General features: G+C 37.9%; 1 protein-coding gene across 1 annotated transcript in view; it reads right to left on the bottom strand.

Moving 5' to 3' along the window:
- Positions 1-4,416: 4,416 nt before the first annotated feature.
- The window catches only part of CLMN (calmin), a 76,208-nt gene continuing 57,670 nt past the window's right edge, over positions 4,417-22,954 (bottom strand). The window contains exons 5-13 of the mRNA XM_068682862.1: positions 22,064-22,156; positions 20,637-20,827; positions 18,697-18,890; positions 17,605-17,687; positions 14,875-16,185; positions 13,660-13,844; positions 12,654-12,714; positions 11,521-11,582; positions 4,417-10,411 (exon numbers count right to left, since the gene is read on the bottom strand). Coding sequence (XP_068538963.1) covers positions 10,258-10,411; positions 11,521-11,582; positions 12,654-12,714; positions 13,660-13,844; positions 14,875-16,185; positions 17,605-17,687; positions 18,697-18,890; positions 20,637-20,827; positions 22,064-22,156 — 2,334 coding nt within the window. The 3' untranslated portion in view covers positions 4,417-10,257. The remainder of the gene's footprint in view (positions 10,412-11,520; positions 11,583-12,653; positions 12,715-13,659; positions 13,845-14,874; positions 16,186-17,604; positions 17,688-18,696; positions 18,891-20,636; positions 20,828-22,063; positions 22,157-22,954) is intronic.

The raw sequence follows: 22,954 nt of genomic DNA, 5'->3' as shown, positions 1-22,954 counted from the left end.
CTTATCCAGTGGGAGCTGTCAGAACATATGGGTCTATTTTTCCAATTTTAACTGAAGTACTGAAGGAAATTGGCATTCTTGATTATTTCTAACATAAAATAAAGCAGAAAGAAACCCTCCTTAATCCTCTGCAGGCCATGATTAAATAATGAATTTTATCCAATTCAAGGAGGTTCAAAGAGAAGGCAAGCAGAATACTTAAAACACAGAAAACAAAACACAAATGCCAGGAGAATTCTGGAAGTTATTTTCTTATAAAGAAAAGGGTGTCTTTCTCCATAGCTACTTCCTCTCTGAGCATGCCAGCTGACAGGAGTTTTTGATTTAAAAGTACAGTTAGGATAAAACCTGTGCTATCCTTTATTGTTCTATCACTGCTATCCCCTCCTTTGAAGGGATGGATATTTTTTTTTGCTATATGCATGTGTTATGACAGCTATTCTTCAGAGCTTAAGGCCAAATCAAAAATTAACCTTTACCTTCACAAATTTCTTACAAAAAAAAAAAAAAATTTATCCATGTGATAAAAACCTCTAAAAAATTGCACTAAGTTCTTGGCATTCAAATTTTGAATTAAAAAAAAAAAAAAAGAAAAAAGAAAAAACACACACACAATACATGCAACTATAAAAACAAAGCAAAGAGGCCATTGGATGAAAGGAATAGAATAGCCCAACTAATTAAAATCCCGAACAGAAAAAGTGATAATGCTCTAAATTACAGCTTTCAAAATATCTTTAGTGCTGGAATTATAGATGGGATAACTCTATGATATGATAACTCTATGGGATAACTGCCAGAAGACAAAACCAACAACAAGAAGAGACATTTATTTCTCCCTTTTTAAAAGTCATATCATGAAATGATGCTGGTTTTGTTTCTTTTTTTTTTTTCTTTTTTTTTTTTTTCTTTTTTTTTTTTTCTGTTGGGTAAGTGTGACAAAATCTGTACAGGTTAGAATGGAGGTAAATTCAATTAAAAAAAAACCCTCACTGTGTGACAAGTAATTGTCTTTTTTTCATGCTACAGAACTTTGAAATTATGCCAGTGGAGACCACGCTTTGTGCTTTTTGGCTCTACACATCTCATCATGTTCCAAAATGGATTCTGAAGAGATTCCTTCCCGCGAGTCAATGGTGACCTCTGTTGTTCCCTGCTGTTGATACCAGCCACGATGCTGTTTTGTCATTGCATCACACACTATTTCAATAATATGCTTCGAAACAAGCTGGCACTTATCAAGAAAATATGGGCCAGAGTGTTGCAAGCAAGTTTCTGGCCGGGAAAGGATGTGTCTATTCTGCACCCCACTTGAAAAAAAATAAATTGAGGCTTTCTTCTCAAATGGCCCCCAGCCTGGCTACCAGGTTTTTTAGTTCAGAATTGTGAATCACTGCAGAAAAGAGCAGTTACAAACACTTTAAACCACAGCGTTAATAATAACATCTGCAATGTATTATGAGAAAAAGCTGCAGGTATGATTATGGAGGAGGAAGTTGGAAGAAAGAAAGAACCTCTATTCAAGCAGAGTCCATTCTTAAAACTTTAAAGAAGGTGTTAGGTTGCACAAGCTTTTGGTTCCCTCCCTAGGATGCTATTTAAAAAAAAAATGTCTCAGAGTGCTTTCACACTTCAGTGGCTCAGAGTTTGTAACTCTAAATGTTTCCCCCAGAGCAAGCAAAACTTTAATATTTTCAACTGCTGTTGTGTCTTTTCTGACCTTTTTAAACAGCTGGTTTACTTTTCAAATCCATATTAAAAATGGGATATCAACTCATTCACTCTCCCTACGCAAAGAGTCAGCATTGATGACTATTTCCTAAAAAAAAAAAAATAATAATAATAAGTAATAATAATAATAAATGTGCCTATTCCTGAATGTGGAAAGCTATTGCTTAGCAGGAGCATGACTGGGAATTTCCTCTCATCTGTCACTGACTTAAAGTTAGTTTAAGCAAGCCAGGTAATTTCTGGATTTTACAAGCAGCTTCAGTACAAAAGATCAATCATACCTAACAAGCAAAGGTTCCTAATATGCTTGAAATATACGCTTTTTGTGCTCCTTTTTATCTGAGAATCAAGAACTAACAATTTGCAATTTAAAACATGCTTAGCTACTATTTTTATGATGCTTCTCGCGAACGTGCAGAAAATATGTATCAGCAAAGAGATCGATCAGTTCCCCAGGGTGCAGATCAGCCATAAAAGTAATGCAAAAATAATCAGTTCAAAGTATTTACAGCAGATGGAGCTATACATTTTGCTTTGATCATACGTTACCTCACATTCCAAGGTAAAGTGTGCAGTTTGGCAAGGACAGAGATCTACCAACAGTACAGTCTAACCAAGGAACAGACCTAGTCACCAGAAGGCATTTCATGAATCATTGTAATGAACTCTCCTGGAAATAATCCTTGTAACATCAATACAAATAGCAACTCAAGAAAAGATTATTGCTGTATATTACCTGGCTATTGGTGTTTTAAGAGAAGGGCTCTCAGATTTTGTTGTATTTGCCCAGCAAGTGGAAGAAATTCATGCTCTTGCTAGGTTTTGTTTCTCTGTCAGGTACAATAAGCACTGAAGAGAGATCAGAGGTTTCAATATACAGTACCAACCAGAATATATGCCTAATGCCCACAGGTTATCCTTAGGAGGTTTGGGTTTTCTTACAACCACAATATGCATACTGGTTCCTTACATGAAATGAACCCTGTGCTAGTTTTATCGCTGTCATGATCCAGACAGATTGTTATATTTCCTATGCTGCATTTCCATCTTCTTTAAGCTACAAAAACTGTGTTTACACAGCAAGGATAAGGGAGACTGGCTTTGTAGTTGCTACCACAATGACTTTTCTCCAGTTCACTGAAAAAAATCAAATCCAACAATTCCTGTTCTCACTGTGTTAGAGTTTGAACAAAAGCTTGGATCCCATACTCTTGCAAAAACTTATTCTTCTCCCACTGGACCCAAATATCCCAAATTCCCAATAGCATTACGAATATTCTCTTACCGTCTACAAGCATTAGGTGTAGGGGAGGATGGTCCACAAAATAGGTACCAGCAACCGCAGGGGTGGTGAGAAAAACACTGAAAGTATGTGAGGTGATTTCATTTTGTAGTAAGGAATGGGTGAACATTTCCATAAAGCCCAACAGCCCTTAAGTTTAGTTAGAGAACTCCTACGCCATTCCCCATATATTGTTTATCCATTATAGTTCTGTCTGTCAGGAGGAAGATCATAGGTCTGATTCTGAACTGTGTTGCATCTCTATTGTACTTTATTTCCCTTTGCTCATATACTGCCAAGGGAATTAAGGTGTAGAGGAGAAGAGCATAGTAAATATGAATCAGTTTTGCACCTAGTAATTTACTAAACCATTGGTCTAAACATTTAGACTCTTGCATAGAAACAGGCCAGATAAGCTGAATTGTAAGAAGAGTATATAATTCAGCACAGCTGTTTTTGTAAGCTTGCCTTTTTAATACCAATTTCTATGCATTAACAAATTTAGTAATATATAATCACCTTCATAAAAACTTGGGAGTTCATTCTGTTTGTTGACTGGGATTATAATTTAGCTTTTTCCTCCAAAATTAAGAGTCACTTGTTGGGTAGATGGGGAAACAATACAGTTTATGAATTTACCCTGTTTACTGAGATCTTCTCTGCTAAAAAGTGAATAGCTTCTGGGCACTAAAATGCATAATAAGAACAAAATGGTGATTTGTACTGAAATCAAGAGGAAAAGGACAAACCCACAGATGACAGATTATATACAGGAAGCCTGTCCATTTATTTCAAAATCAGATATTTTATAAAATAAAGTATAACTATTCACTAGTAAATACTAATCTTATTACAGAGTAGCAGTTTCTAAAAACATTCCCTTTGCTATTTTACCAACTATACACAAGAATACATTTCTTCCTCACAAAAATTAGCTTTGAGCAACAAGTGCAAATGTTCAATACATACCACTGATTGAAAGCATTTAGAAGAAATGTATTTGAAATTACACAAAAATTCATCTCCTTCAGTATGTCTTTTGAAGCCACTCAAATCCACCTAGCAGATTCTCATTTAAATAACCATCATTCCTTGCCACTTGCCAAAGAGAAACATGTATTGTACATATTACATCCCTTACTTATAAATGTTTTCTTCAGCAAAAATGTCCCTCATTAACTCTTTAGTAAACTAGCATTTTACAAATTAAATTTTGAACTAGAGAACTTTAGCAATGGTAAAACTGTTTGTTTGTTTTTTCTTCAGCTTTTTCACAGAAGAATAAAATATCATGAAATGGTATGCCAAACTAAAACTTGATTTGTTGAGGAAAAAAGCAGAGACTGATTATTTTTTTTTTTATTGTAACAAAAAGACATATTTGACTTGTGTTATTTGGCATTAAAAAATAAAAAAATAAAAAAATAAAAAAAAAGAATGCAGTATTTCTCTACCCCCTGCAAAAAAATCACCAGCACATAATTTGAAAGTTAATTTATTTAAATTGGGCCGTCATTTCTAACTAAACACCAGTGATTATCTGTGATAGCCTTGTGACAGCTGTGGATCAGGTCAGTGCTCCACGAATGGTTCCTTGGACACAGAGCAAACATACTCCATGAATCAAAGAGATTCCAGGAAGGCCCACTGAAAGCAATGAAGCTACTCTGGGAAAAAAATATTACCTGACTTGAACACAACAGCGAAGGCCACGATCTAGCCTTTCTTGGAATGTTATGTTTTACTATTTCTCACTGAGGTAAAATTAATTATTTTTATTGCCCCTTCTAACCTTTTCATGAGGAAAGAATTGTAGTAGTCACCCAGGGGCCAATTTTATGTTCCAGAGACGTAGACTTAGAAATTCCCCTCACGGTGAGAAAATAACACGCTTCTCATTTTCCATTATCAGCAGTAGCAGCTGCCTGGAAAGGAGTCACTGAAAGTGCCACTGAGATGGAAGGAAGCTTCCCATTTTTCATATTCAGAGGAAGAAAGAAACACTCTGATATTCCACAATTTCTATTAAGATAACCTTGAAATAGACATGGCACTTGAGAATAAAAGGTTAATTTTTCACTCTTTATGAGCTCTAGAGTTGTGTGTAAAGAGGTGGACAGAGTAAGTGAGTGATCCCATTCAGAATATGTCTTCACCAGTGTTCTTTACATGGGCATATAAATCCCAACCTCTGGCAATAACAACTTCACCTGCATGGGGTAGGAGCTAGCCCTAGCACAAGTCCTGGAATGTGAAATTGTAAGTAAGGCAGCTGTAAATTAGTATCATCATTAGTTTGCAGAGGGGAAGAATTTGATGTTATCTACCTAACAAAAAGTCTGCACAACATGAAAATACAGAAATTTAGTGTTTTTTTCCCTCCTTTCAGATTCACCATCTGTTAGCCCAGTGGAAAATGGGGTGACCAATTGTTGGGGTAGGTACAGGTTTCATCTGTAGAGGTTTGGGAATTTTCACAGGCACATTCCAACCAGCAATCGTACCATTGTGTTCCAGCCATTCATCCCCCACCGCTGTTCCCTTAATAAAAACTGGCAGTGCATGGTAACTTCCTAGAAAGAATAGGGTATTGATCCTACAGAATTTATGTGAACAACTTCTTACGCGTGCAAAGGGGTCAACTGAAGTCTGTGGCATTGTTTGTGTGCATCAGATTTGAGGGGTTCCAGCCCTAAGGTAATGCATAGGGTTTGTGGCTACTGCCCGTCCTATGTGATTAAAGCTGACTTTAGTCCCTTCAGGGCCAGATCCTGTAGTGTGTGCTTAGCACACAGATGTGTCACACTGACTTCCACAGAAGTCAAGAATCTGAACACATCGCTGGATGCATTCACATTTGCGCTCGGTAAGAAGGGACTCCAAGTACTTAAAGCTAGCATAAGTGATAATGCACTATTATACCTATTGTCCCAGTAGATTCCTGAATATGAGAACACATACAGTGACCAAATTTGTCTTCTGAAAGCTCTGATTATGTAAGGGTCAGTACAAAAAGCCCTTAAAAAGAAATGAAAACCAAAATCACACAACCTGGGTACCCCAGGAAACTCAATGGCACACTACTTGGATAAAGAAGTTAGAGTCATACTGAGCTGGAGCAAGATGACCATCACCAGAAGATGTAGAGGATTTAAAAGTGCGTTTAGACACCAAATATCAAGATGTTGAAATTTCAGCCTCAGGAAGTGTTTTAATGGAAGAAAGTAGCTTAATCATTCAGTATATTTTGCAACTTTAGCTGAAAGTTAACATCACAAAATAATATATTGCTATGCGGCTTGAAGAATCACACAATTGTACTCAAACCATTTCCCATGTTTTTCAAGTCTGCTGTTCATTAAGAGCTCTTCCTCTCTTTGCAGTTTCCAGTTTTCAAATGGATGATGCAACCTATGCATAGCTCGATGTTCATTCTCATGAGTCATAATCAATAAATAATCATATCACATACACAGAATTTTACAGGTATTCTTAAAATGGTTTTACAGTTCTATTAAATATATAGATAAAATAATCACTGCTATATAAAAAAATCTTTTTAAAACAGCTGAACTCTGAAGCTTTGCATAAAATTCTGTAGACACATTCATTACAATCTAGAAACTCAATAAAAATACATTTTAGAGCTCAATCTATCAAAAATATTCATGGCATTGAAAAGTGATTGTCATTTTTTTACTGCAATCTGTACTTGCCCCGTCTTTGCACTGATAATGTCCTACCATTTGGCAAAGGCTCTGTTCATTTCATTTTGTGACTGTTTAACCCATTTCTTCAGCTCTAAGACACTTGCCCCATAAATGTCTAGCGATGTTCTGTCTTTAATCCTATACCTCTTCTTGCACTTTCTATAAAATTCACTGCAATGAAACACTTTGCAGTGAAGTTACCCAACTACAATAACATTGAACCATCCCCTTATAGCTGTCTCACAGTCCGTAATGGTGCTTTTGTGAACACCACACACCCTTATCCAGTAATCCTCAGACACTTCCCAACACTTGCACTTTCCAATACTCTGCTATCCATACGTTTGCTCAACAAGAACCGGTCTTATCACAGAATCACAGAATCCTTTAGGTTGGCAAAGACCTCCGTCATCAACTGTTAACCTAGCACTGCCAAGTCCAACACTAAACCCTGACCCCAAGCACCTCATCTACACGTCTTCTGAATACCTCCAAGGATGGTGACTCAGCCGCTTCCCTGGGCAGCCTGTTCCAATGCCTCACAACCGTCTCTGTGAAGAAATGTCTCCTAATATCCAGCCTAAACCTCCTCTGGTGCAACTTGAGGCCATTTCCTCTTGTCCTATCACTTGTTACTTGGGAAAGAAGACTGACCCTCACCCCACTACAACCTGCTTTGAGGCAGTTGTAGAGCATGATAAGGTCTCCCCTGAGTCTCCTGTTCTCCAGGCTAAACAATCCTGGTTTCCTCAGATGCTCCTCATAAGACTTGTTCTCTAGACCCTTCAGCAGCTCTTCTCTGGATACGCTGCAGCCCCTCGATGTCCTTCTTGCAGTGAGGGGCCCAAAGCTGAGCACAGTACTCGAGGTGCGGTCTCACCAGAGCAAAGTACAGAGGGACAATCACTTCCCCCATCCTGCTGGCCACACTATTCCTGATACAAGCCAGGATGCTGTTGGCCTTCTTGGCCACCTGAGCACACCGACATGGACTTAACAGATCAGTACCCATATATGTCTGAATTCTGCTACCAAGCCAAAGTATCACATGAGATCAGTTCAACTTTAGTAGTCTTCAAAACCCCAGGCCTTTCAGGAAAAACTTCCTTATTCAGACAGTGCACAGACCTGTCAGAAAAAATGGATAGATAAAAGATCGCCCACCAGCCTTTAAAAACTCAGATGCCTCAAGACGGTCTTCTAGCCAGCATATTAAAATGGGTTTTGCTGCAGTGAGTGCTTCACAGTCAGGCTTTTAGACTGTAAGCTAGACACCCAGTCCAAAAAGGAGCAACAGTTTCAGAACAGGGTACTTGCAGTGAGAGATGGATCTTGCACTGTGGAAGAATGATGCAGGCTCACAAGTCCTTGTAAGTGGGAGAAGCTGCTGCTCATGCAGGTGTCTTTTCTTGCAGGTCCAGATAATGTCAGAACTCCCGGAGAGTTCAGTCTCTTTTCATGCACAGCTGACCATACCAGCATAATCACTCATAACTCTATTCTGGATCTTCTTACACATGCAATGGCTGACTAAGGTAGACTGCTTCTGTTATATCTATATTATATCATATACAAAGCAGCCAAATACCAAGTATCATGTACTTATTATTTTCATTGATTTTACATGGAAGACACAATCTCCAACTTTTCATGGGCTAGGCTGGCTGGCAAGCACACTTCAGTTTAAACATTGGGTGAAATTATCAAGACAATCGCTGCATGCTGTTTCAGCCGTTAATCATCAGTAGGAGGGAAGAAAGAAAACCCTTGTTTTTGTCTTTCTTAAAAGAAAATATTGTGTAATGAAATTGCCAGCATCAGTGCATGCCATTCACTTCTCTATTTGTTACGGATATGAGTGGTTTATAAGAGACATCCAAAGATCTTCTCATTAATTTTCTTGGGAGGAGGGAGAGAAGACAGAAGGAAACTTATTTTCCTTGATTGAACTTTGACAGCTGCAAAGTTCAATGAAGAGGCTGTAATCCAACTCCAGATGATCTCTGTTGAAGAATAAGAATCATGGAAGAAACAAAGGAAGAGATGCAAAAATACAAAGAAAGAGTTGTCATAAACCAAGGGAGCCTCTGAAGACTGGCACATAGTGAAGAGCTCTCTACACTGTTGCTCCGATATACTGTACGTTGCTAGTTCCTGCTATTAAATAGGTGCCATGGTATTCAGGATAAGAATTTTGTATTAAGATTATTTATTTTTTTTCAGAGAAAAAGCACTATTCCTAAAATTTCAATGTTATATTTTAGAAAAAATCTTTAAAAATTCTAAAATAGATTTTATTTTGGAAGAAAGTATTACTGTCTTCATCAACAAAATCAGAAGACTCAAAATGTTGAAAATTTTCACTGGAAAGATAAAAGACTTTTTTTTTTTTTTTTTTACTTATGTTGGTTTACACTAAATTAAGTTTCGAAGTTTGGATCGGCTGCTCACCAAGCACAAAGGATCTACTTTTTATGTTCAAGGGGTGAATCCAGCTCTAATCAGGACAGAACAGAAAAGACTTCAATTTTCTATTGAATGAAAGAGATTCCGAATTCCTGTCTGTGCTTAGGATATCCTACCATGCACTATTGCTATCACATGCTAATTTCTCCTCTTAAAAAAAAAAAAAAAAAAAGCTTACAAAGAAGAATGAAGTGTGATGGGCAGTTAGGATTTCACCAGCAGATGACCTGACTACAAGAAGGTTTTTAAATACCTGCAAATAAAGTTTCTTGACTAGCTTTTCAAAGATGGCCATCATCAGTAACATACAAAAAGCAAACTTCTTCAGGTATTCTCTACAGAAATCTCTAGATGAAGACTTCCGTTACATTCCCTCCTAAGCAGCCACTAGCCTGTATATTCTTCACACTTCTCCACACCCAATTTTTTCCTGCAAACTAAACATAACAGATGCAGTATAAAAGTAAAATCCTATCCCCCCTCCACAAATAAACCATCCACCTGACTTTGTTGCTCCACTGGCTTGCCATTAGCACTACAGTCAGTTCCTCTGGTGAGCAAGTTCCACCATCTCCAAGTCTGCTCTACCTCCATCTCTCCCAAAGAACTCTGTGGAAAATGTGAAAATGCATCTCAAGCATCTCAATCATCCCTTGCAGGTGGGCCAGATTCATGGGCAAGCCAACAACACATCTTCAGAGCTGTTGGGCCCTACCTAAGTGAATGAAGCCAGAAGAATTATTTTTGAAGACTAGAGCTCTGAATTGTTCATATTTCTACTGATAATTATCCATTTTTATTTAGCATCTTATAAAGCAAGGCACAAATGTACAAAATCGCAGCTACTAAATAAGGTCATTTTTATATATATTTACACAGTTGTCGTAATATAAAATGTGCTTCGACACTGTCATAGCACAACAGCAGGGGAACTGAGGAGAACCTGATAGTGAACACAAATACCAGGTCCTACGTTTCTGTTTGTGCTTCACCTGAAGGTACATACTCATATGCAGATACACTAAGCAATCAGGCCACTGTCTTTTATTTTTCCACACCTCACGGAGATCAAACCTTGCTGCTAAGAAGCTGTGGAACGACTAAAAAGCAGTAGATCAGCAACCAGAGGAAAATGATGAAATAGAACATCTCTGACTGATCAACACACGGAGCCTGGTGAGGAGATGCTGGAGTCTCACTTGCTTCCATGTCTTTTTTATTCCTGAATATAGGAGAGAATTTGACAAGAGACAGGAAAAATAAGAAAAAACTCCCACTGTTAACATTTTCTCTAAAGATCACAGGGTCACTAACAGTCAGCAGTTTAATAAACCACTTCCATCTAATCAGCTGGAGCCCAAGCTAACTCTGAGATGCATAATGGGGTTTAGCAGTGCATTTCCTTAGGAGTCAAAACATAGGAATTAATCCCCTGAAAACTCTGGACAAGTTCTCAGGTATCTTAAACACATGTAGTACATTCCTTTGACATAAGCTGACTTCGAACAGCCAAAAAGATACCTCTTTATTTTCAGAAAGTAAACACAGCTTTGGGCAACACTTATATCACACTTCTATTTATACAATGTAATCTGGATATACTTTCCACAAATCAGCTACTTTTAGAGTTTCTCATGTGAGATACAAAAAAATTAAACAGAAGAAGCCCAAGACTTCCAGAAACAAATTAGCAACTGAGGGGTTGGAGAACAACCCCAGAAGTCCAACTGCAGGTCTTAGCGGCAAAACCTGATGGACTCTGCCAGCACCACTAAGCCCTCACAAAACCAAGAAAAGGTCTTTAAAATGGTGCAAGATGGTAATATTATAAAATGAATGTACATGTATCATGCTCTTGTACACATTTTTTTTTAAATCTTTTTTTCAGGAAAACTTTTTTGGCCTCTTTTAACGAGTCTGTTTTTCTACCTTGGGCATCCTGCTCACTCAGATATGGTACTGGATATATATCTGAGTATTACACAGAAATTTCTCTATATCAGCTATATGAGGGCCTCATGTATGATGTCCTTTCACTCTTTACCTGGTCTGAAATACCCACCATGTTGAAAAAGAGCTGACAATCCTGCTAAGACAGCTGAACCTTTCCTCTCAAGCAAAAGACATTTTAATGGAGGGGAAGATCTAGCAACAAAGAAGTTTTGTATCTTATACCTATGGGAAATACAGACTCTAAACCAGTATACAAGATGTCCAGCCAGTCTACCATTATAATTATTATTTTTTTTCCTTTGTAACATTATTAGAAGCTATAACTAAATAGAAGTTATAGATTCCTTGCAGAAGATTGTTTCTGAATAAGAAACTCACCTGATGATTGGTAGATTTTCACTTACATCTGTCATTGTCTGGTTGTTTTCACCAAAGATTTCCTTAAACAAAAAAGTGACCAGCAATGGGACAGAAGAGGGAAAAAAAAAATAGAAAAGAAAAGAGGGGAGGGGAGGGAAGGGGAGAACAAGTTCAGTGTCTCACAAAGATGGTAGTTTTGTGTGCAGTCTATGTAGAACATGTCTAATGTTTACTCAAAATGAAAGTGTGCTTCTAAATTTATTCTGCACCCGTAGATCTACCACTGCAGTCTAGTATAAACACACTAAAAAAGGGAAAAAACTCTCCTCCTTCATATACCTTTCTTTTACAACATTGCAAAATCAGAGCACCTGTGTGAAACATCAGTTTCATTGAATGTTGGTGGCAGAATTTCTTTATAATTCCAAGAAGGTCCAAATTTTATTTTGTGCTGAAAAGAGACATATTTCTATCCTTGCTCAGCATGCCCAGACTGCTGTTGCTATCCTTTCTGAGTTAAAAATCCAGAGCTCAGTCATGGAGTATGTTTTCAAGAAATCAATATGAATTACATCTGCCATTAAGGATGCAGTTTCACATTACAACTAAATTTCTTTGACGGTTAGCTGATTCTATTGAGATATATATATATATATATATATACACACACAGTATAAGATAATATAGTATACTACAAAGGAGAGGCAAAAGGCTCAATCTGTGGCAAAAAGTGCATTTCAAGAGACACTCAACATTTTTGTGGGGCCGTGACAAGGATGCCTACGTGTATACAGTAAGTGAACAAACTAAAAGAAATAGAAGCTGCAAGTAAAGCAAGCTTCAAAGAACTGAAACATTTCAACTATAGTTATAACAAAGTAAACCTCAAAATTAGAATATATTTAATTTGAATTTTAAGTAGTCCTTTGTGGTTTGATCAAGGTTCAATAAGGCTCAATTACCTTTATTTTGAAGAGTTCAATAAAGCTTTTAAGTTATTTATTCCTGTTTTTAGCATTAAAATTCTTAGAAGTCTTAGGGCTTTTGTGTTATCATAGTACATATAGGGAGTAGACTCTTTAACAGTCTTCCAACTTTTGGAGTTTAAGAGAAATAGTGAAATAGCAATAGAAATGTAAATTTCCACTTACCTTCTCAGAAGTATTAGGAAGCCTTTGTCGGAGATAAATGTTGGAATCATTGTCACTAGTTCTGAAATGTACATAAAAGCAAAGTGTTTTAATTTATAAAGCTAATCTTTGCTTCAACTTCAAAGGGAGCTACTGCAATTGTGCGTGCTGGTTTTAGGTTATGTGAAACCACAAATATTCATTGTTGCATGTTTTAGAATATGGATTTGAATTTATCAGTAATATTAAACAACAGCTTTGGGAAAATGTTAAAATTTTTGATAAAAAAAATAATAATCCCAATCCTCAAATTTAAATCTCTTCTGGAAAATAGTATATGATACGTTTTTTGCAGCTTTGACATCATCTAGATTTAAGTAAAACTTATAGCTAAGTGAGCTTCTACGGTTGTGTACTTATAATATAATTGACAGATTGCATGGAACAGAAAGCCTGACAAAGGAGATGGTTTTTTTTCTAAGCAAATACTTTTAAATGCATTAGCATGCGATAGTGACAAGCACTGACAAATGACAGTTCATGTCCCACTCAAATGCATTACCTAAGAACTAAATTAGAATGTAAGAGGGAAGAGAAGTGAATGGATTAAAATTAGCAGTGTTTCATTCACTTCTTCAGGCAGAAAAAGGCCAACCAATATCTATTGGAATGATGCAGTGTTGTGCTCGCACATGGTGTTACAGTGCATGTGCATTATTTCATCTACATTGCTAAACATTCCCTTGGAAAAAAAGTTTACAACACAGCCATGCTCAAAATGCACTGGTATTCTAGTTGGCTTTGTGTAGCTAAGATTGTACAGCAAAGTCAAATCAAGTCCCACGGGCACTAAATTGCTTGATATGTTTAAGCAAAACACAGGAGGAAGCCAATGACCCAACACAATGCTTCTAAAGGAAGTCTACAAGAAACATCCAGTTTCAACATTGAAACATTAGGGCATACTTTAGAAGCCCAGGCATTTATATCAGTTAGATGTATTTAAGAGAAAATCAATGTGAAATACCTGTAAAATTCATGACAATTAGCAATTTCTTCCAGTTCATCTTGTAACAGAGTAGTAGTCCCAGCTTTTGAGATCTGTAAGTCTTCTGCTTTTATCATATTTTTGTTTTTTTCCTCCCTGTTACTACTTTCTTTCAGTATCTTTCCCATTGCTGCTAAATCATCTAGATGGTTGAAATCTACAGCCTGTTGAAATTAAGAAACACCTTGTGTTAGACAACAAGACTGATTCCCCACCCTTCCAAATATCTTAGTGATACAGCTTACTCAGATGCTAGATTATGTGTCATACAAGATTGAAGGTGTCTCTAAAGAGAGAAAAACTTTTTAAAATTATCTTGAAAAGCATTTCGAATACACTGAGCTATAAAGTATCACAAGTTAAACTTACATGCAATTAATTGACAGTTCTTTTTACATAAGAAATCATGACATGACATGACTCTGAAATAATCTGTTAAGACTTTTTTGTTTTTAATCTATCTCAAAATAGCCTACTGGAGATAACAGAAATTTGACTTCATTACCCTAATAATTGCCAGGATCAAAACAAGCCTAAGCAACAACTAGAGAGACATTCAAACACTTAAATGGACAATCCTTCCAGAAAAACTCTGCATAAAATTACTATGCTGGAAAATGTGCAAGACAATTCTAAATCAGTGCCTGCAAGGATAAATACAACACCGCACTTTGCCTAAATCTAAAACACAAATAAATTGCCCCAAATCACCTCTCTTCCTCCTTCTGCAGTGTAGATAAATCTTGATTGTATCCACATAACTTAACCTACTCAAATTGGTTTGTTTACATAGACAAACTTATTTAGATTCAGACTAAACATACCTTTACTTGTATACTTTCTATATCAACAATGCTGCTTCCAGTTCTTCTCATTACAAATTATTTAAAATAAAAATACTGTGATAATCTTTTATACCCAGGAGTTTCAAAATATTTTAAAACATCAGTAAAAATAAGATTTCTGCAAATTGTGCTTATTCTTTCTTTTGATAATTTCACATCTCAGGAAGCTGCAATTCCATTGATTCCAGTAGAGGGCTGTGGCAAACAGTGTTATGGGACAGGAGACCAAGTACATTTTACGTATTTCTCCAAAGAGCATGCAAAATGAAAAGAAATGGCAGCCACTCAGTACAGATACTAGTCCCCGCATATTTTCACAAAGAAATACAGTTAATAAAAAATGAAATACCTCAGAATGTTGTAGAATTGTGGTATCTTCATCGCTGGTGGCCTTTTGGCCATCTTTTTCATTTTCTAATTCTTCTACTAGTAATAGTACTTCTTCTTCATAGGAAGAATTCCCATGACCATTAATATCTATTGTTTCCTCCTCTCCATTCTCAGTATCCATTTCTGGTGCAGGAACTCCTAGGTTATTCCCTAAGCCTGGCTCTGGAGCATCTTCCAAGTAGTCCTGTGCTGGTATCCCCTCCTCATGTAAAACATCTGTTACTGTTTCACAAGAGTTTTCATTTTCAGTATCATAACCTTCGAGACAAGGCTCAACATAAGCATCCAGAACTGCTGATATGGGAACATTATAATGTGGATAATAGAAGAGATCATGGGGTATTACTGATACTTTTGAAGAACTGGGTAGCACTTCCGCTGAAGACTCATCTTCATCATAGCTGTCAAGGTCCTCTGCGTTTTTGGGCACATCTGAGAGAGAGTCATCGGATGTTTCTAGCAGTGTAGATAGTTCTTGGCTTTCAAGATTAGAACCATTCACTGAACAGTGGTTAGATTCTGTTGTCTCAAAGACAGGCGATTGCTTTGTATGTTCATTTTCTGGCAGTTTCAGTACTTCCTCATTTAGAAGATGGAGAACATACTTATGTGTATCTTCTTGTTTCGAGCTATCTTCTGGTAAAAGAATTGGAATTTGGGGCTTGCTCTCTTCTACTTTATTTATAGATTCATCTGTAAGTATACCTGAAGTCCAGGACAGTGGGCTTAAAGAAGAAGTATTGGCTGAAAGGCTCTTAGTTTCATTGTCGTATTCAGTATAGGTTTCTTTAGTTAATTCTTCAGAGTAGTCTTCAAAAGAGTCAACAGAATTTTTCTGGTCTGTCAGAACAGCTGGAGAAAAGTCATCATTCTGTTTCAGTGGGTCATCAGACATGTCCCCTTCACCTGGCATCAATTTATCACTAAGCACTTGCTGGGACGAATTGGATTCAAAACGGATAGATCCTGTAATGTTCAGCGAGGTAGGCCTTTGAGGCTCCTCTTCTGAGGTTTCCTGTGAATCATCTAACACTTGACTCAATTTGCCATTACATTCTTCAGGAGCGGTTTCTGACAGGATTCTCTCAGGGGTGTCATGAATATGAACCTTTGGAGGAGCAGGGTGACTCCTTTCATGATTAACAGTATACATGTTTTCTTCACTTTCACTTAAAATCAAGATTTTGCTTTCCTTTTCTGAAGGTGTGTCTTTGATGTGAACATATGTGGACTCAATTGGAAGCTCCTTGTCAGGATCTGCAAAGTCTTCCTATAAGTGATGATACACCATTAAAGAACAAATCATACCTCACATATCATTTTACTTCTCCCAAATGCTACAGTAACTAGCCCATCACCCACCCCATTACCTTTTGAATGGCCAATTAATGACTTGTTTATTTTGAAAGTAGGGAAATAAATTTGGCAAGCCAAGAGAGTTGAACAAAGCTCAACATGAAGAAGCCGCTTGTACAGGAAGATTAGAATGCAGACAAGCCTACTCCTCAGTTGTTAACGTATTCATCTCTCCCTGCTGCACCTGTGGAGACAACTGACTTGGCTTTTTTTGGGACACAATCCCAAAATCAACTACATCTACTGTGAAATATATTCATCTACTAGATTATTCAGTTCCAACAGACTGTATTGAAAATAAATAAATAGGCTTTTTCTTTCTCCATTATAATGTCCTTAAGTCTTAATGCCAACCAATGTTCATGCTCATCTAATGTAATAATCATGGTCATATTATTTTAATAATTTTAATTCCAGTGACTTTAGTAATGTCCACCAATTCTATAAGCTATGAAATATATACTAAGTGAAACCTTCAGTCAATAAATGCGAGGAAATACCTTAAATGTAGGAACTATGATGTATGTACATGTACTCAAGCACAAAAGAATAAATAAATACTTACGGGACACTGGGTCTCCTGGGGACCCTTTCATAACAAAAAGACTATGCTAAACTAGGTTTGCGTAGAAGTACGAGCAGCCTCCATTTCAGTTTTTCAACATATGCAGATCTTTTCTCAAGTTCCCGGGACTTCTAATTTTTCCTCCAGTTTTCTGTGTCCTATTCTTTAATTACTCTTTAAGTTGATCTTCTGTTTCTCAAAAAGCCATTTGTCAGGCCTTGTTGAGGCCTGCTCCTCAAACCTTAATTTTTGATAAATCTGCCTTAAGGCCCTGGTCCTTGAAGCTGTAAATTATTTCATGCTTACAACGAGTGCTTTTGACTGCTGTATTGATGAGATGCAGTCTCTGGTACCTTGTGTCTGATACAATATCTGCTAAATTCAGATTGATTGTGGCCCTCAGACTTGAGATGACTGAAGACAAAAGCAAATTTAAAGTCTAACAAATCATCATAGATGAAGGGATAAACTTCAGCTTTATTCTGAAACTAATATACCAAAGTAGCAGAGCCTATGTAACCATTTCTATCCTCTGAAAGCTATACTTAGATGTAAAGGTTTAAAAGCAGAGTTCTTCCTGAATCTGTTTATCAAACTGCAGTGAAAGCCCACCTGACTGGATTTGACAGAAAATGTGAACAATTAAAACTGAGCTTGTGGTTTATTTTAAATAGCTCAGAAAGAAACCTAGAAGATAAATGCAATATCTGACTTTATTAAGTACGCCCAAGCAAATAGAAGTGACATGACGTAAGAGTAAACACTTACGCCTTCCAGCTCAGGGAAGTGTTCCAGAAACTGCGCCACATAGGTCACAATAGAGTGCTCATCGGGGGATTCCACCATTATATCTGTGGAGACAGATGCAAGGTATGTCAGCATGCTTGGCCTTAAAGCCTTCTTGCAGAGGAAAAGACCAACAGACATTAGTCTGCCTTTATGATGAGAGGAATAGCGGCTACAGACACTGTTCTTTTGCTGACAGATCAGAGCAGGTAGTTTTCTTTTCACTGTTAACTGTACTCTTTAGAGTTCTCACCGTCTTATTCACATTATTTTTTTTCCTGTTTCCAAACACACACTGAACCCAAAACAGGGTCATTTTTCATCTACTTGAATAATGTCATTTACAGTATGTATGTCACTATCACTAGACAGTCATCTTGCTGAGTGACAGAATAGAGACTTGTTTGTAGCAGAACCCATTCTTCTGAAAGGTGACCCAAGAAAGCACAAATAACCAAACTGTGCATTCAGTTATAAAGTCAAGGCCTAACATCAGTGTAGCAGTGTTCAATAAAAAACAGTGCAAGAAGCTGCTCCACTTATATACATAAACTTATTTGCACACTTATATATGCTTATGTACACATATTTATATATGCAAGTATATATATGAATTGTAGAAAAGTAACTGGGAAATGCAAATACATCTGAATAGGTATCTACCCATTTTCCTAGTGTGGCAGCTCACACACTTTGTCCTGGAGTGACATTTAGTCTTTGTAAACTGTAGGCATTATGAAATGCTGCTACTGCACTGAGACACCTCTCAGCTCAGCAGGCTGGCGATTAATGCCCATTAGTAATACCAATGTCACGCAGCATCTAATCATTAACCAGGACCAGTGTACGTAGCTAAAACTACGGTAAGATCTCTGCCCCCATGAGCTTACAAGTATGAGTGGAAGCATAGGACTACTAGCCAGGGACCACTTCATTTTTCTTATCATTCAGCCCCACACAATGATCACATAAACAATCTAATCACTGGGAGGTTTTAATAGGTGTGATGATGCAATATTCATTAATTCATTATTGCTTGAATGTTACCCAACAACATTGATGTAAACATTTTACCTTCCGGCTCTAGGAGCCTAGGAACACCCAGCTTATTTTGTGCAATGCTGAAAGCATCCTCCAAATTTTCTCGAGCTGATTTCTCCAGTGCTTGCTTCATATCTACCAAAGTGGAGTCTATGGCTTTTATGACAGCCAGGAAAGCCAGGCCACTCCTCCAACTGCTGGCAAAGTCCTGAACTGCAACACCATACCTAAACAGAAGTACATACAGTTTACATGGCAGCCATGTTACAAAATCCAAAATAAAGGCATCATCATTTTGAAAGGTAAAAGTAAGGTTGTTGAGTCACACTAGTCATGTTCGAGGTCTTTTGGATTTCAAAACACACAAAATAGTTTCATAAAACACAAGGATTCATAGGCTGGATCACTGTGGCCAACAACTGACATCAACCTGCTCGTAGGAAGCAGCTGGTGAAAACAAAACCCTCAAGTACTCAGCAACCAGATTTAACATTCACAAAAACAAATGCCTGTGTGATTCCTGTTTCTGTTGTGTTCCAGCATTTTAATGCCATAGCTTGGGATGACTGCCAACACTTAAGTACTTAAAAAACATAAGCATAAATGATTTGCTTTCCTGTGTCCTTGGCCTTCTGTAGCAGAACATCATGCTTTGTCAGGTGCAAAGAGTGCCAGTATATGTACAGATCACAAGTACATTAGATGTCCAAAGTTTTGCAGGATAATACAATCACTGAACTTGTAATGAAGTCACTACAGGCTCAGAATAGAATTGTGCACAGGTCATTGGTTAAGGTGGTTATAATGATGCAATTATGTTTTAATAACCCAGTTGCAAGAACAATTTTCTCCTATTAAATGCTTTGATTTGTACACCTTGACTAGAATGAAGACTATGGCCTTTATTTCTCTCATTCTAACTCTTCTTGTGCCACCTCCCTGTTAATTACCAGCACTATTTTTGGAGTAAAACTGCACTTCCTCTATGGTCTACATTGTCAGCGATTAACTGTGGTTATCAATAGGACAAGTTTATCTGCACAACAAGCACCATTAGCTTCACTGGAGATAACCAAGGGATGTGGCCCACAGGACCAAGTATTTAAGAAGCAAATTTGTATCTTCAGCACCATACACAGAACGTCGGTGTTCACAGGCAGATCTGGACATATAAATCTATCAACAGACAAAAATGGCAAATATACAGCTATTGAATCTGCATAAGCAAGCTTGTCCCATGCCCTCTGTAAAAATCTTTGGCAGTCACCCCTTCAAGATAATAATACATGTAAAATACATGCCAAGCATTTATGCATGCATTAGACATGTTACACTAAAGTATTTTAACTCAGCAGTACTGCATGGCATTACTAAACAAAACGCTTTGGTGAAAGAACTTTTTTTTTGTTTTGTTAAAGATGAGAGAGATGTGGTGATCAATGAAAATGGACCCAAAATGTAATACATTCACAAGAAACAATCTAAGATTTGACCCCTTCTCCTCCTTAATTTTGAAGAAATGAAGCTTCTAATACAAACTCTATCCTTCAAGGCAACTCTGCAGAGAAAATCCCTCAGGGCTGCTGCTTAATTTAAAAGGCTGTTGTTAAAGTCTTTCAACATGTGGTTGTTGTTTTATTTCTTCATTTAATAAAAGGTACCTAGCAGACTACACAGAAGTTGGGGGAGGAGAGGGAAGAGGGAATCATCCTGTTTTAAATGGTGCCAAGCAGATTAGTGCAAGTTAACGTTTAACACTCAAGTCACGAAGCCAGCAACAGAATGCTTCAAGGTCAGATAGTTGCTTTAGACACAGGTATGCAGTGATACACTCAGCTGCAGATCCCTCGTGCTTGCAGACTTCAAAAGCAGAAGAGCCCTGGGCCGTGGTAATACACACATTAGGCAAGGGATGAGACCTGGCTTCAACAAGACAGGTGGATGTGGTTTTCTAGGGCACTTTGCTCACTTACTTTCTGGTTTTCCTCTGGACCCAGATTAAAAGGGCTCTGATGGCTTTCCGCTGGTCTTTCACCGTGACAGACATGTTCCTCTCCACGTTGGGAGTGCTAGGGTGAGACGTGTCTGACTCTGGCCCGCTGGGCCCGGACGAGAGGCTGGATGAGGAGGAGTTCCTGTTGAGGTTGCCTGTCAGCTCCTTAATCTGTAACAAAAGGTGAAATGCACGGCGCTCCGATTTAATGTCGGGCGAATGGAAAAACGAATGTTTGTTTTCAGGCAAATTCGCATGCTTCTAAGATAACGGGGCCATAACTGAATTTTAAGAGGTAATTATAGGCCTGTCCATTACAACTCGCAACGTGACAGCAGCAGCAGCCCAGCTGGCAACCCCAGGAAACAGAAAGGGCATGGGATCAGTTAAGACTGAACTGAAAATATTCATAGCAAACAAAAAGCACAGAAACGTGTCCTTTCAGTTAGTTTTACTGAAATCATTCTTTCTATCTGCAGGACTCACTCGAGTGAAACATTTTTAGTCAAGAAATGGTGACCGGAAACAGACTCCCATCCTTGGTCTGCACTGATAGTTGAGTCCAGGTTTTTCACCATGCTGCTTTCAGGTCCCCTGTGCTTCTCTTGCCAAGTCTGCCTGGCCAAACTGCTGTTGTACGGCATTGCTCAGCTTGAAGTACTCAGCCACAGAGAGAAACCTCAGTACCCACTTCAAGACAGGGCTTATTTTTTAAACCCACAGCCACTTTAGAAATGAGCCCAAGAGAATGAAAGAACATTTGCGCCTCACAGTCTTACAAAAGTTGCAGAGACCCTCCCTCCATCTCTCTCTTTTCATTAACATTTGGTACTGTTCGGAAGGTTATCAAAATAGATGTAGGTTAGTAAGCAGTTTTAATCTGACTAAACCTGTGACTAGATCAAATTTCATGTTTAGATCAGTTCTGTCAGTTCCAAAACTTCAGGCCCTTCAGCATCTTTCATTTGGCCCTCTACATCAGTTGTGAAGTTTGGCCGTGGTAAGTAGGTCTCCAGGGATCAGTGATTCTGCATGGAATTTGCCACCACGTTGGACCAGTTCCAGATAAGGTTATTGAAAATAAACTGTGACCTGAAACCAAATCTGAGACATTGGTGCAGATCCAGGGAACCTGGAGCAGAATCCTGAGAAGGCACAGCAGAGAAGGGAAAGGAGTAATCTGAAGCTCTAATTCTGGTCCAAGTCAAACCAGGGTTTAAACTGCCTCCGATTCACACCAAAATAGGTCTAATGAAATAAAATGAAAACAGCTGCAGGTATTAAATTTACCTATATCACGAGGAAAAAAGCTCAGGTTTAGCATGCTTAATTATGTTTTTTAGGATTAAAAATCAATTTAAAAAAATTGATTGTTCACTTATGATTAATGTATTCAAGTTTTATTACCTGAAAAAACAAGATTATGTTCCATATTAGTCCAAGTACCAGAGAGGAATTTCCATCTGCTATTTCTGCTGCATCAATGCTAACAAGTTTTACCTGTAGAAGAGATCATAAATTCACAGACAAATTAAAAAAAAAAAAAAATGTAAATGCAAAAAAACACACTGGCTTGAAATGAGACTGCTGGATATGTCCAGAACACCTGTCACTGACCAGCCAGTCAAAACGCAAGACTGAAATTTTGCATTAACAATAATTTGCCTTGAACACATCCACCACGCTCCCTGAAGTCTTATCTCAAGCCTCCCAAGCCTGTAGCATAGTCTGCAGCACAGGGATGAGCCCAGTTGTACGTCTTAAGACCACAAATGCATTTCCTCCACACAACCATGGAACAAGAATGGTGTCCCCTCTAGTAGATCCTATTCTTAAAAAGCAGAGGGCAGGTACACGTATGTACCTCCTGTCTTCCTCTGGCTAGGTTTCAACAGATTGGCTGGAATGCACATAAGCCCCAGGGAAGAGGGCAGGATTGAAGCCACTTCCCATAAGAAATAAATAAATAAATAACTTAAAACTGTAGTAGGATCTGCCCCCTTCTGTTTTGCTATGCATTGCCAATCTCTTTGCTTATCTCACCTTACACTGCTTGTCACAGAGCTCTGAGGAAATCAGTTAGCAAAGGATAAGTTTGCCTAATCCAAGCAAACTCTAAGGTTTCCCACATTGAAGTCTCTTCCACATGATAACACCAGAATGTTATTCTCTTAGACAACACAGACTTGTTTTTGGCAAAGGTCACAGAGAAGGGAGGAAGCAAGGAAGTTGTCAGCACTGCACATGACACTCAGAGTGAGTTAAAGCCCAGCATAAGCCCATTTATCATTTATTTAT

Source organism: Anas acuta, chromosome 5 (assembly GCF_963932015.1).
Source record: "Anas acuta chromosome 5, bAnaAcu1.1, whole genome shotgun sequence".
NCBI classification, from domain to species: Eukaryota; Metazoa; Chordata; class Aves; order Anseriformes; family Anatidae; genus Anas; species Anas acuta.
Note: the sequence above shows the minus strand (reverse complement) of the source record. Positions and strands in the feature narration are given on the sequence as shown.